At 27.0% G+C, this 12,140-nt stretch overlaps 1 protein-coding gene across 2 annotated transcripts in view; it reads right to left on the bottom strand.

Moving 5' to 3' along the window:
• Positions 1-367: 367 nt before the first annotated feature.
• The window catches only part of LOC101235166 (dnaJ homolog subfamily B member 4), a 29,140-nt gene continuing 17,367 nt past the window's right edge, over positions 368-12,140 (bottom strand). For both annotated transcript variants that reach the window (XM_065792878.1, XM_065792879.1), the window contains 2 exons: positions 5,254-5,455; positions 368-1,151 (listed from right to left, as the gene is read on the bottom strand). In XM_065792878.1, the coding sequence (XP_065648950.1) occupies positions 520-1,151; positions 5,254-5,455 (834 nt within the window). In that variant the 3' untranslated portion in view covers positions 368-519. The remainder of the gene's footprint in view (positions 1,152-5,253; positions 5,456-12,140) is intronic.

Here is a 12,140-nt window from a genome sequence, read left to right as displayed (position 1 = left end):
ATTTTTTCGGTAATGAGAAATGAAACTTTAAATCGTGTAAAAAGTCAGGTAAAACGGTACTTAATATTATATAAATCTTAATATAATAACTTAATATAAATCAAACAAATTCTTCGAGTACTTAAAGGATAATATTTAGAGTTGAACTCCTACAATTCAAACATATTTTGAGACCTTTTTAAAATGTAATGAAATTTTTTTGATTTCTGTACAAAAATAACTTTTCTAAAAAAAATATCTGTCACTATCCGCTTTCGGATAGTGACAGAAAAGTAAATTAACCTCTAAGATGTACTATTAGAGGTTAATTTACTTTTTAGCCTGTAATAGTAAATTAGGCCCTTGTTTTGTAAAATCTATAACCAGATATTACCATCATAATTTAATAATAATAATCTACTTACAAATAGAAAAGAATTTATATGTAAAAAAAAACAACGCGTTTTCAACTAAGATTAAAAATAAACAAATATATATGACGTACCAAGAAAAAGATATTGTTTTGAAACTTAAAATTAATTACGGTGGAAGAGTACTTTTGAGTATTTCCATTTGATGATGACTTAAATTTGTTGGAAATTGTATATCAAAAGACACAATTAAGTCAGCTCTTCGATTAGGGTTTTTGGGCAGTGGAAGACCTTCTCCACTAACAATTTTTTTTGTGCTAGGTGTCACATTTTTCATCTCAATATTAATAACTCGATCGTCTAATAGTTTTAAAGAAAAATGACACCCTACCAATGCATCACGCAAAGATATTTTTGCCGTATATAACAAGTTGTTATCTTTATCTCTTGTAAAACGACTATGAGGTTTGTCTTTAATAACAAAAACAATATCAGCAGGAGTTTTGTTTAATGATTGGTTACCTTCTTTTGGAAATGTTATTCTAGTCCCCTCTTTCCAACCCTTTTTAACATTCACTTCAAGAATCTTTGGTTCTGATCGTTTACTATTCGTCCCAGGGACAATAACATCTCGAGTTATTTTCATTTTTTTACTAACGCCAGTGAGTAATTCTTCAAATGTAACAGGAAGTTGGTGTTCAACAGGTGGGTCTTGTTGCTTCCTTGACAAAGAAGTGAACCCAAAATCATCCATCGCTTGACCTGAGCGAGGAAAGCCTCGTTTTCCTCCAAACATAAAATCTTAAAGATAAAATTTCAATTTTATTATATTAGATTACAGTTACTACACACACATGCATTTGTACATAAATATACTTCATTATAGTTAATGCAATACATCGGTATGTTGCTCAAACTTACCATTTACTAAATTACAGGCCCAACATTACGATTACTCACGCGTGTTCAATACACGGGAGGAAAAGTTTATTAATTGTTCGAAAATTTTCCTACCCGCCTCAAGCTTTAATAGATCTGGAATTCCAAAACCACCCTTTTATTCCTACAACTCCTTGTATTAAGCACGCAAGAATACAAAGACTTTTAGGGCAAAGAACAACTTAAAAAATAAAAAAAAACCTTGTGATTGGAACTTGGATAATCAGCTTTCCCAACCTTAACTTATTTTAAGTTTGGACTTTTTTTAATTTTCACAATAGAAATCATTATACCATATTCTTTTAAATTTGGTCCAGATTGTACTTTAGGATAAATAAGAATTAAATTAAAGCTATGGCAATTGAGGCAACTAACTGAGGCAGCCACCTCAAAATTCAAAATTAACTTTTTATGATTTTTCAAAATCAATTAAAACTTTTTCAGATTTCCTTTCACTCATACTCACAAATTCAATATATATTGATGTACCGATTAATCGCATCGGCACCGGCTTAATTGGCCAGCTTTTGTACGATCAGGATCATCTTTTTTTACTGATTTGTCAATTTTGCAGCTGATTACTCACAAATTATTTTGTTCCACATTATGAAAATAATATTTTAAATAAATGAAGTTTTATTTTAAATAAACCAAACCCAAACTAAAAAATATTAGGTCTAAAACTTGATACATTACATAGGATTTTTTTGAGATGTTTTATATTGATTTGGTTTGAATACAATTTACTTTTGTTGTTAAACTATTTTTATTTACAAGTAACTTATTTAAATAGTATTTCCTATATGTATTAATGTATTGCTTTTTCTTTTTAATGTATTGCTTTTTTATATGATTGCTATTTAGGTTAATTACAAATAAATTAAAACTAACTTACAAATAAATGAAGTAATTTAGTTAATAAATTTTGTAATGACGGAAGAAATTAAATAAAAGAAAGAAACAGTAAAGTTTAGCAAAAATATGTGAAAAACAAATTTTAAAATTGTCTCTATTTCTAGCGCAAATAAGTATTTCTTTAATATACTGACTGACAAAAGTCGTGAATAATTTGTATATCAAAAATTTTTTCCATTTTCGTAATATTCTTATCTGCTTTTTTTCTCGACTTATATTAATTTTAGCAGGGTGAATTAACAAAAGCCCTTAAAAAAAGCCCTTAAAAAAACGACACAAAAAAAATACAGTTGAGTATTAAGGTATATTATTTTTTTTTTAAATTTTCTATTTTTAATTTTTTAGTCTATTTTATTTAGATATTCTATTTCGTATAGTATTCGTTCCTTTCTTCGTTTTTTGCTGCTTTATTCTCTGTCGTTTCTTAAAGCTTTTTTGACAGCATATTTCTTAAGACGCTTACTATATAAAAACGTGGTCAAGTTGCCTAAAAAAATTACTTTAAACGTGGGCAAACAAAGCTTGCACGCTCTTCATGTGAAGGCTTGGTAAGGTATGACTTTCTACTTTCTAAGGTAAAAAATTATACCTTAAAAGTAGAAAATTGTATGACAAATAACTATTTGTAATATAAATTTCTACCTAAGAAGGCTGAAAATTATACTTTATCAAGCATATATCACATATCCTACCCTAAGGTAGAAATTTCTGCTTTTTTTTAGAGTGCATATTTATACGTAACATAAAGAAATAGCAAAAAATGAGTAAGAACTTAACAAAGAAAGAAAAAAGAAAGCAGAAAACAAACAAAATATTTTCAAAATAAAAATCAAGCCATATAAGGCAATTTCCTTAATACAATCCCAACAAACTTTGTTTAAAACATTTAAGTGGACTAAGTTATTTCATAACTATATTGCAGAAATGACTGCAGTTGATATTCAGCTATTTTCTATAGTAGATCTTGGATTTTAGAGATTGCTGCATATATGTCCTAATTAATGCATTCCAAGTAAAAAAACACATTAAAAATTCTGTATTTCAAAATATATACAACAAAGTCAGACAAAATATGAAAAATACTCTAAATGATGCTTCATCCATTTCATTTACAACTGACACTACCGATGGAAAATGCTTATTTCTTAGCTTGGCAGCTCATTGGTTAACCGATGACTTCAAAAACAAGTAAAAGTTTGAGTTGGTTAACTTAATGCACATATTGCTAAAAATGTATATAAAGCAATTCAAAGTTCTGAGTGAATTTTTTATTTCAACTTCTAGCTGCTAGAGATAATGTAGGCAATATGGTAGCTGGAAAAACAGCAGGTTACAAGCTGTGCTTTTTATACACAACTTTTGTTGAAGGACGTTTTGTTTGATCCTATTTTGTTGTTGTATTTCCTCTGATTAAAATATATCAATAACTTGTAAAACAACAACATAGTAACTCATTTTTAATTACTGCCTTTTAAAACTTTTTGAAAATATCAAACTCAGTATCAAGTGCTTGAAAACAGGTTTAATCAAGACATCACAACAAGATATAATTGTAAGTATTTATGTTTGAAATAATTTGTGAACAGAAGTGTGCTGTTGTGATAGTGATAGATCTAAACTTAAAATACTGGAAAACAATGAATGCGATTTTTAAAATGTTTAATGATATTACAAGTTTATTAATAGCTCAGAAGTTTTTATCATGTCTTCCATTCTCTGTTAAAAGTGAATAATTGTTCTGTTGTGAGGACAAGTTTATTGTCCTCACAACAGGACAATAAATTATTGTCCTCACAACAGGACTTGTCAAAGTATAAACTTGTCCTCACAAGAGCCAACTTTTTTCATTACTCCACAAAGAAATAGGTAGGCTCCAGGAACAAGAGAAATGATTATGTTTTTATATAACAATTTGTGCACTCACAAATGTCAATTATTATTCATCAATTGATTTATTATTACTATTTTTTCAATAATTAAAACTTAATATTTTTCTTGTTATTTGTTAGTTTGTGTCTTATTTTATTTTGAGAAAATGTTATTTTTAATATGTTATAATTATTATATTATAATTTAAGAAAATATTTTGCGTTATAAATACTTTGCTTGTTTTTAAAATTGAAATAAAAAATATTGATTCTTATAAAATGTTAAGTGTTTGAATCAGGTTTATGTCCAAGATTACCAGATATTACCATTGTTGTTTACCTGGTCCGATCAGTTAACAGTTCAAAACATTATATGCTTTTATTTTTGAGGAAAACTTATAGAATTTAACAATTTATACTTTTATATTTTTGAATATTTTAATTATTTATTAACCAATATTAATTCATTGATATTAGCATCTTTTTTTTTTTGTCTATCAGCATTAGTATCACAAATGTGCAACCGGTACATCACTATATACTCCTATTTTTTAAACCTCTTATTACTGAAGATTTTCAAACTTTGTAAATATTTCTATAAAATTTTAAATTTGCCAATGAATTTCAATGTAACTTAAAATAAGTTTTGTGAAATATTACTTATTTATATTACTATATTTAAATATAGCATTTATATATACTACTATATTTAAATATAGCATTTTTGTGTAATGGAAAATATTAACATTCTGTTCAGATTAACGTAAATTATGCTACACTTTTTACTACTGTAAATTTTTGGTCACTATAAGTCAATTAGAAATATTGGGAAAAAATTGGCATTATATATTTTTATAATTTTAGATAGTGGTTTGTAAAAATTATAGTTTTTTTTACTATTTAAGAAACCAAATATTAAATGTTGTATTTGTGGAAGTAAATTATAATTGTTTCCACTATGTAAAAGTGGATCAAATATTTTATTATACAATTGATGATATAAAATTTATTTGTAGGATTAATAAGAAAGACAACATGTATCTATAAGGATGTTGTCTTTAATTGAAAAAGGTAAGAGACTTTGTCATAAAACATTATTTATACTTCATCTAAATATATCTGTTTAAAGCTTTAAATGAAAATGTGGAATTTTGAAGGTAATCATAAAAGAATAATCCTACCTTTAAAAGGATCTTCATCACCAAAGAAATTTTTGAATGTATCAAATGGATCAAAATGGCTTGAATCAAATGTAAATGAAGTTGCACCAGCAGGAAACCCAGAAAACTCAGCACCACCTCCACCACTACCACCAATGCCGCCTTTGAGTCCTTCTTCACCATACTTATCGTATACAGCGCGTTTATTTGAATCATTTAATACCTTAGAATATAAAAACATATTTTAATTTTAGAACTAAAGCAGGATTGAAAAACTTTTAAAAAAATACTAAATACTGATTAAATCTTGAAAAGATTTAATCAAAAAGATTTAAATTATTCAAATACAAAAGTATTTAATAGTCAAATTATTTGTTTTTAACTAAATAATACAGTTAAACTAATAATGTTAAAAGTAAAAATAGCATACACTATTCCCAGCATGCATTATTCCCAGCATACACTATTCCCAGCTTACACTATTCCCAGCATACACTATTTCCAGCATACACTATTCCCAGCTTACACTATTCCCAGTTTACACTATTTCTAGCTTACACTATTCCCAGCTTACACGATTCCCAGCATACACTATTCTGAATGTTAAAACTTTTTAAAAATCAAAACTAGATAACTAATCATAGATTGATGGTATAATTTTCTAAAAAGTTATTGTTGATATTTATATATAGGAATCATCAGATTACCTCGCTCAGTGCTAAAAATAATTATTTAAAGATTGGCAATCAACATAAATTATTTTAAATAAATAAAATAATTAAATGAAAAAAAGTAAAGTGAAAAATCATTTTTCAGGCAATCAAACTTTTAGAACATTTTCACCTAATATTTATATGTATAACACTTTAACACTTTGCGCATTACAGCTTAAGTAACTAAAAAAAACACAGGAAAAAATTTCAAAAATAAATCTTAACGAACTTATTAAACTTTTAATAAAAATTCTAGAATAGCCCTTTCTACATAAACCAACAAACGATTTTTTACATTTTATTTTTAAAGTTTAAATGTGTCAATAACTTTTAGAATTTATTATTATTATTACATTTCAATCTATTATTTATTTATTCACTTTTATTGATTATACTTATTTTATTGTTCTAACATTTAAGGCTGGTGGAGTTAAAAAACAAAAACAAATTCTTTAGCATAAATTTCCTAAACAATTTAACTCTAAAAACATTTAAATAGCTAGTTATTAATCGATTCTGTATTGATTCATAGGAGAACGAAAAGCAAAATAACTTTGAAATTGCAGTTACTCATATGCCTTTTGCATAAAAGTTTTTTTTTTCTGGTCTTATTTTAGTATTTAGTTAATCTTATTACAATATTTTTTAATATATGATTTATCTGCTGATTTTCATATTATTATTATTATCAAGGAACTTTTATGCTATTATTATCTTATATTCTTTACTCAGCTTTGTTTTAATTTTCATAGACACAATTTTTGTCTTTTATTATTATTCAGAGAATTTCTTATATCCTTCACTACATGTTTAAAATCTTTACATTTTTGCAGGCAATTTATATTTATTTTTTTCTACCTTCATTTTCTTACACTTTAGATTGGTTAACAAAATTCGAATGAAGTATCTATGACAGCGTTATAGTTTTTTGAAGATTTTATTGTATTTTATTTAATTTTAAAAGAGTTTTTAATAGGGGATATTGCCATTTGATTATTTTTGGTTTATTTGTGCTGGAAGTACCTATGTGGTTTAAATGGTCTTAGGGGAAAATTTATTAGTATATTTATTGTGCTTAATTTTTTCTACCTGTGGTATGGTAAGTGATTTATTTAATTATTTTTTATTTATATTGCGCAGTAGATCAACACTTTTTATATCATATCATCAAAAAAATATTAGTGTTTTACAAATGGGTATGGTTGGGTTTTGGCTATTTGTAGTGAATCCTTTTTTGCTGCAGGAATAGGCATAAGTTGCGGGGTAAAGCATAAGTGGCGATGATGTTTGTCTGACGGGATAAACTAGTTATAAGCACTGATCCTCATCGAAACGCCAGTAATAATAGACGTGACTCTGAGGAGATGTTTATTACTTAATCACTACACAAATTATGTTTACACATTGGCATTATTATTTTTTTTTTCCATTCTGAGGCCTTTCATTGCTGTATGCATACTTTTTATTTTTGTAATCAATTTTTTGTTTTATTTATTTTTTGTTTGGTGACATATTTTTTGTGTATCTTCGTTAATATTAGTGTTTATAAAACAATTTATTGTTTATTATTATTGTTAGTACTGTTTAGGTGCATTGTCTGTCTTATTTATATTATAAATATTCCTCTATTAATCTTTATTTTTTGTCTTGACAACTTTCAAAATATGCTTTGTTCAAAAAATGTTTCTCCTTTATTCTAATGTACTTCATTTCTTCCCTCAGGCGTTCACTGCTTGTGTGTGACCATTCAGCGAATTTTATATATGCTAGAATTATATATATGCCAAAGTTTTTAAATAAATAGCTAGTTTTCTATATTAATTCATAGGAGAACAAAAAGCAAAATAACTTTGAAATTGCAGTTACTCATATGCCTTTGGCATAAAAGTTTTTTTTTTTTATTAAAATATTTAAATAGGCTTTAGGTGAAATATTTAAATAAACTTTAGGGTCGTCCATTAAGTATGCATGCTCATAGGGGGTGGGGCAGTCTTCAAACAGCATACAAAAGCGTATGGGGGGAAAAAGGGAAGTATTCAATTTAAAAGTACATATGCACTAATTAAAAAAAAAATTCCTTAGTTATGTTCGTTTTCCTAATTTATCACATTTAAAAAGTACTTGTTAATAACCTAATGTTTTTGAATAAATAACAACTTTAAAAAATAAACAAAAAAAAACAATACGGTATCATTATTGTCAATAATTCAGCAGTTAACCAATAGAAAAGGTAATAATTTTGACTAAAGATCCTAGTTTGCCAACATAAAAAAATGTATGGTATAGGGGAGTCAAGGGTAGAGTGACTCTATACACACACATGCCACTCTTTATACACTGGCCTTGAGTTAGGCAGATTTAGGAAACCCCTTTTTTACCATTAAAAAAAAAAGAAGCTCCTTATATTTGCAAAAGGGCTTCTAAATTTGCTGCCCTTCCCCCTTGGGGATGTGGGGTAGCCTAGCCCAGCTCTGGATTTTAGGTTTTGTTTTCAATATTACTAATCTTGTGCAAGATTTGTTTTTATTAGGGATGGTAGATTAATGGGTATTTCAAATTAATCGATTAATGATTAACTTTTGAAAAATTAATCGATTAATTTCGATTAATTTTTACAAATAAACTCTGACAGTATAAAAAAAGTAAATACAACTTCTTATGATTTTATTTCTCTTTTTTTATCAGGTATGATCTTAAAAAATATAAGTTATTAACAGTGTCATCATTTAAACTAGTTCTTAACTTAGTAATAAATAAACCTGCAGCACTAAAACTTCTTTCTGCTTCTATAAAAGATAGTGGAATGCTAAGCATAGGATTGTATACTTTTTCTAAGGGGTTTGGCCTTTTTCCAGTGCTTTCAAGTGCTTCTCGTTTAATACAAGTTAAAACCTCTTGAGGATATGACTTACTAGTTAGTCATTTATTTCTTACTGCTGAAGCTTTTGATATCATTTCTGCTAATTCTTCAGTTCAAGTTTTTTTTCTTATTGGTTCTACAGCACAAGTAGATTTAATATTGGAGCTGCTTCTACGTCTTTGTGTAGAAACAAACCTATGAGAACGTCTTGAGCTAATCATATAGTAAATCAGCAAAAACATGATTTCTTCTTTCAGTAACTCTCTCAGAGCCTACATATAATAGTTTTTGATCAATTTTAGTATTTTATTCTCTAAGATTTTGTAGTGAAAAAAAATAAAATAATTTTATCAGATTTTATTAAAGTCTCCCTTTCCAACGCCATAACACTTAACTCTACAACATAAAGAGCCTGAAAAATATCAGAAATGTGTTTTATGTCTTCTTCTGATAAAATCAAATCTGTTCAGAATATATTTACAAGAGCTTTTCTAATAACATTTTTAATTCCAAAAATGGTTTTAACATACTGATTAGAGAATTCCATCTTGTTTTAGTATCCAAAATAGGTCTTAGCTCTTTTCCCAAATCTGATCTACAAATGTTTTGAAGGGTATCATTTTTAAGTGGTGATTTTCTAAACAGTTTGACAGTTTTATGAACCTTTGATATAATAATACTATAGCCCCCATTAAATTGCATTTCCTTATCAACAAAACTTTCCTCATTCCAGCATTCTTCATTATCATTTTCATCATAAGGGTCGGAACAAGATTCTTGATTTTCATTTAGCTCTTCCATAAATAGTTCTTCTCCAGTTGTTTCTGTTGCTGAACCTTTTTTCTTATAAAAAACATCACAGACCACAAGATGAATTCCATGGCAATAGCAAAGTTGGTGGGTAACTTCTATTTCTTGTGCCACTTTTTTCATGACTGATGCACCATCAGTAACCCAAAGATATCATTAATCAAATTTAAGCCAAAATCATTTAACTTTTCAATAACTATATAAACTGCTCTTTCTGAAGAAACCATTTATTTTAATCATTACATGATAAAATTTGTCTGAACAATGTTCATTAAGACACAAATACCTTCTAGTTCCATCTGAAGTTCACTCATCAAAAGAAATTGAAAACCTTTCTCCAGTTATTTATTTTTGCAATTTTTAATTTTATTGAGTTTGCGTAGTTCATAACAGTTGCCTCTATAGGATGTTGGTATTTTAAGTCCTTGAGCTTTCCAGCCATTTTTATTATCTTTACTATTGGCAAAAGAAGCAAAAAAAATACGATCTATTGCAGTTAGAAGAGCTAATAATGGGCTGATGAGAAGCAGACAGAGTTTTTTAGACCATTAATATAAATCGAAAACAATAAAGGACCAAGAATAGAACCCTGGGGAACACCACAAACTATGTGTTTGTTATTTGATTTGTAACCTTTAAGGCTAACAAATTGTTTCTGATTTGAAAGATAAGATTGAAATCTATTCCAAGCAACTCCTCAAATTCTGTAATGTTCAAGTTTAGAAATTAAAATGGTATGATTAACAGTACCGAACGCTTTTTGTAAGTCGATAAAAACACCAAAGAAATGACTAGTATCCAGTGCCTTTATTATTATTTTGATTATAACTATTAAAGCGTGGCAAGTAGAGTGTTTTGATCGAAATCCAAACTGAAAATTATTTAAACAGTTAGTCCATAGTTAGTACATGAGAGTTTTGAACCATTTTTATATACTGGAATGACACATGATAATTTTAAAATGTCAGGAAAAATTCCATTTAAGAAGGAGATATTAAATAGCTTGGAGAGAATATGAAAAAAGTCACAATAAAAGTCAATAAGAATGTTTGTGGAAATGCTGTTAAGAATCTGAATGCAACCTTAGCAGATACTAATTTTGCAATAAAAATTGATATATGGTTAACATGAAAGATCAGATATAAGAGTTAATCCTAGAAAACAAAGGGTAGATGAGTCATTGAGTACATTACCGTTCATAAAAATTCTATAAGGTCTAGATTGTTGTGATAACAATAAGTAAAAAAAAAATTAAGTTTTATTTGAGTTAAAGTTCACCAGCCATTGAGAGCCCCATGCTGTAGCAGAAGTTAGATTCTTTTCAAGCTCAAATGTCCCCTCCAAGCAATCAGAGAGTGTTGGCTTCTTATCGAGACAAGAATAAAAAGTAGTATCAGCAAGAATTCCATCTTAAATGTGAGAACTTTGGGGAAATCGTTAATGTAAATTGAAAAAAGTATAGGACCAAGGATAGAACCTTGACGAACCCAAGAAGTTAGAGGAAATGAAGAAAAGTCCAACGAGAAAGACTTTTACACTAACATTGGTAAGATTCTTAAAGATGTTACCTGATATGCTGTAAGAAGAGAACTTATGGAGAAGACATGTTGAGCTCTATCAAAGACTTTAGAAATATTGAGAGCGATATTTGCTCACTATTATAGTTATAAAAAAATTAACTAATATAATAACAATTATATATATACAGGGCTCAAATTAAGTAAATGCAATATTCGGAAATGATAAAGTTAAATAATAAAAATAAAAATAATTGTTTTTTTAATCACTGGGTAATTTAGGGATTATTAATAAAAAAACAAGTAATAAGATAAAAATTATTACAACTAAAGATCTGAAAAATTTGCACAGTAATTTAAAAATCAACCAATAAAAAACTATGCTAAAGCTAATTGTGCATTGTATGAAACATTGTATGAAAAATCAATCAATAAAATATTGTGCTTAAGCTATTTCCACATTGTATGAAACATTAATATAGATTTTTGTTTGGAGGAAAGATTAAGGAATTATTTATTTAAAAAATTAAATGTTTTAAATTAGAAATTAACTCATTAATAATAAAAATGATAATCAAAAAAATATATAGATATATATATTTTAAAACAAGTTAATAAAGTTTTTTTGTTTTGTTTTAAAATAACTATAAAAGTTAGTTTTTATATTTTTAAACTCCTCTGTCTTTTAATTTTGTGTACCTTCAAAAGAGTTACGAGCATTGAATTAATAAAAAATATTAAATAAGATATAAAAGAATTTTATATCTTTTTTAATGGTTTCTTTTATTTAAATACTTGATCACCAATAAATTCCTAAAGACTGTTGTGATTATGGGTTGTTTTTTAATAATTATATTGTCCTTTATCATACTTTATTTTTCTAGTTTTATCTGATGTTTTATAAAATGAATTAAAATATCATAGCTTAAATAATATTCTTTAATAATAGTAAAAAAAATAATAATATGGTTTTATAATAAGATTTTATATCATAATTTAAGATCGAAA

The sequence above is a fragment of the Hydra vulgaris genome, chromosome 03 (genome assembly GCF_038396675.1).
Source record: "Hydra vulgaris chromosome 03, alternate assembly HydraT2T_AEP".
Lineage (NCBI taxonomy): Eukaryota > Metazoa > Cnidaria > Hydrozoa > Anthoathecata > Hydridae > Hydra > Hydra vulgaris.
The sequence above is the reverse complement of the archived record's forward strand: the minus strand, read 5'-3'. Positions and strand labels throughout refer to the sequence as shown.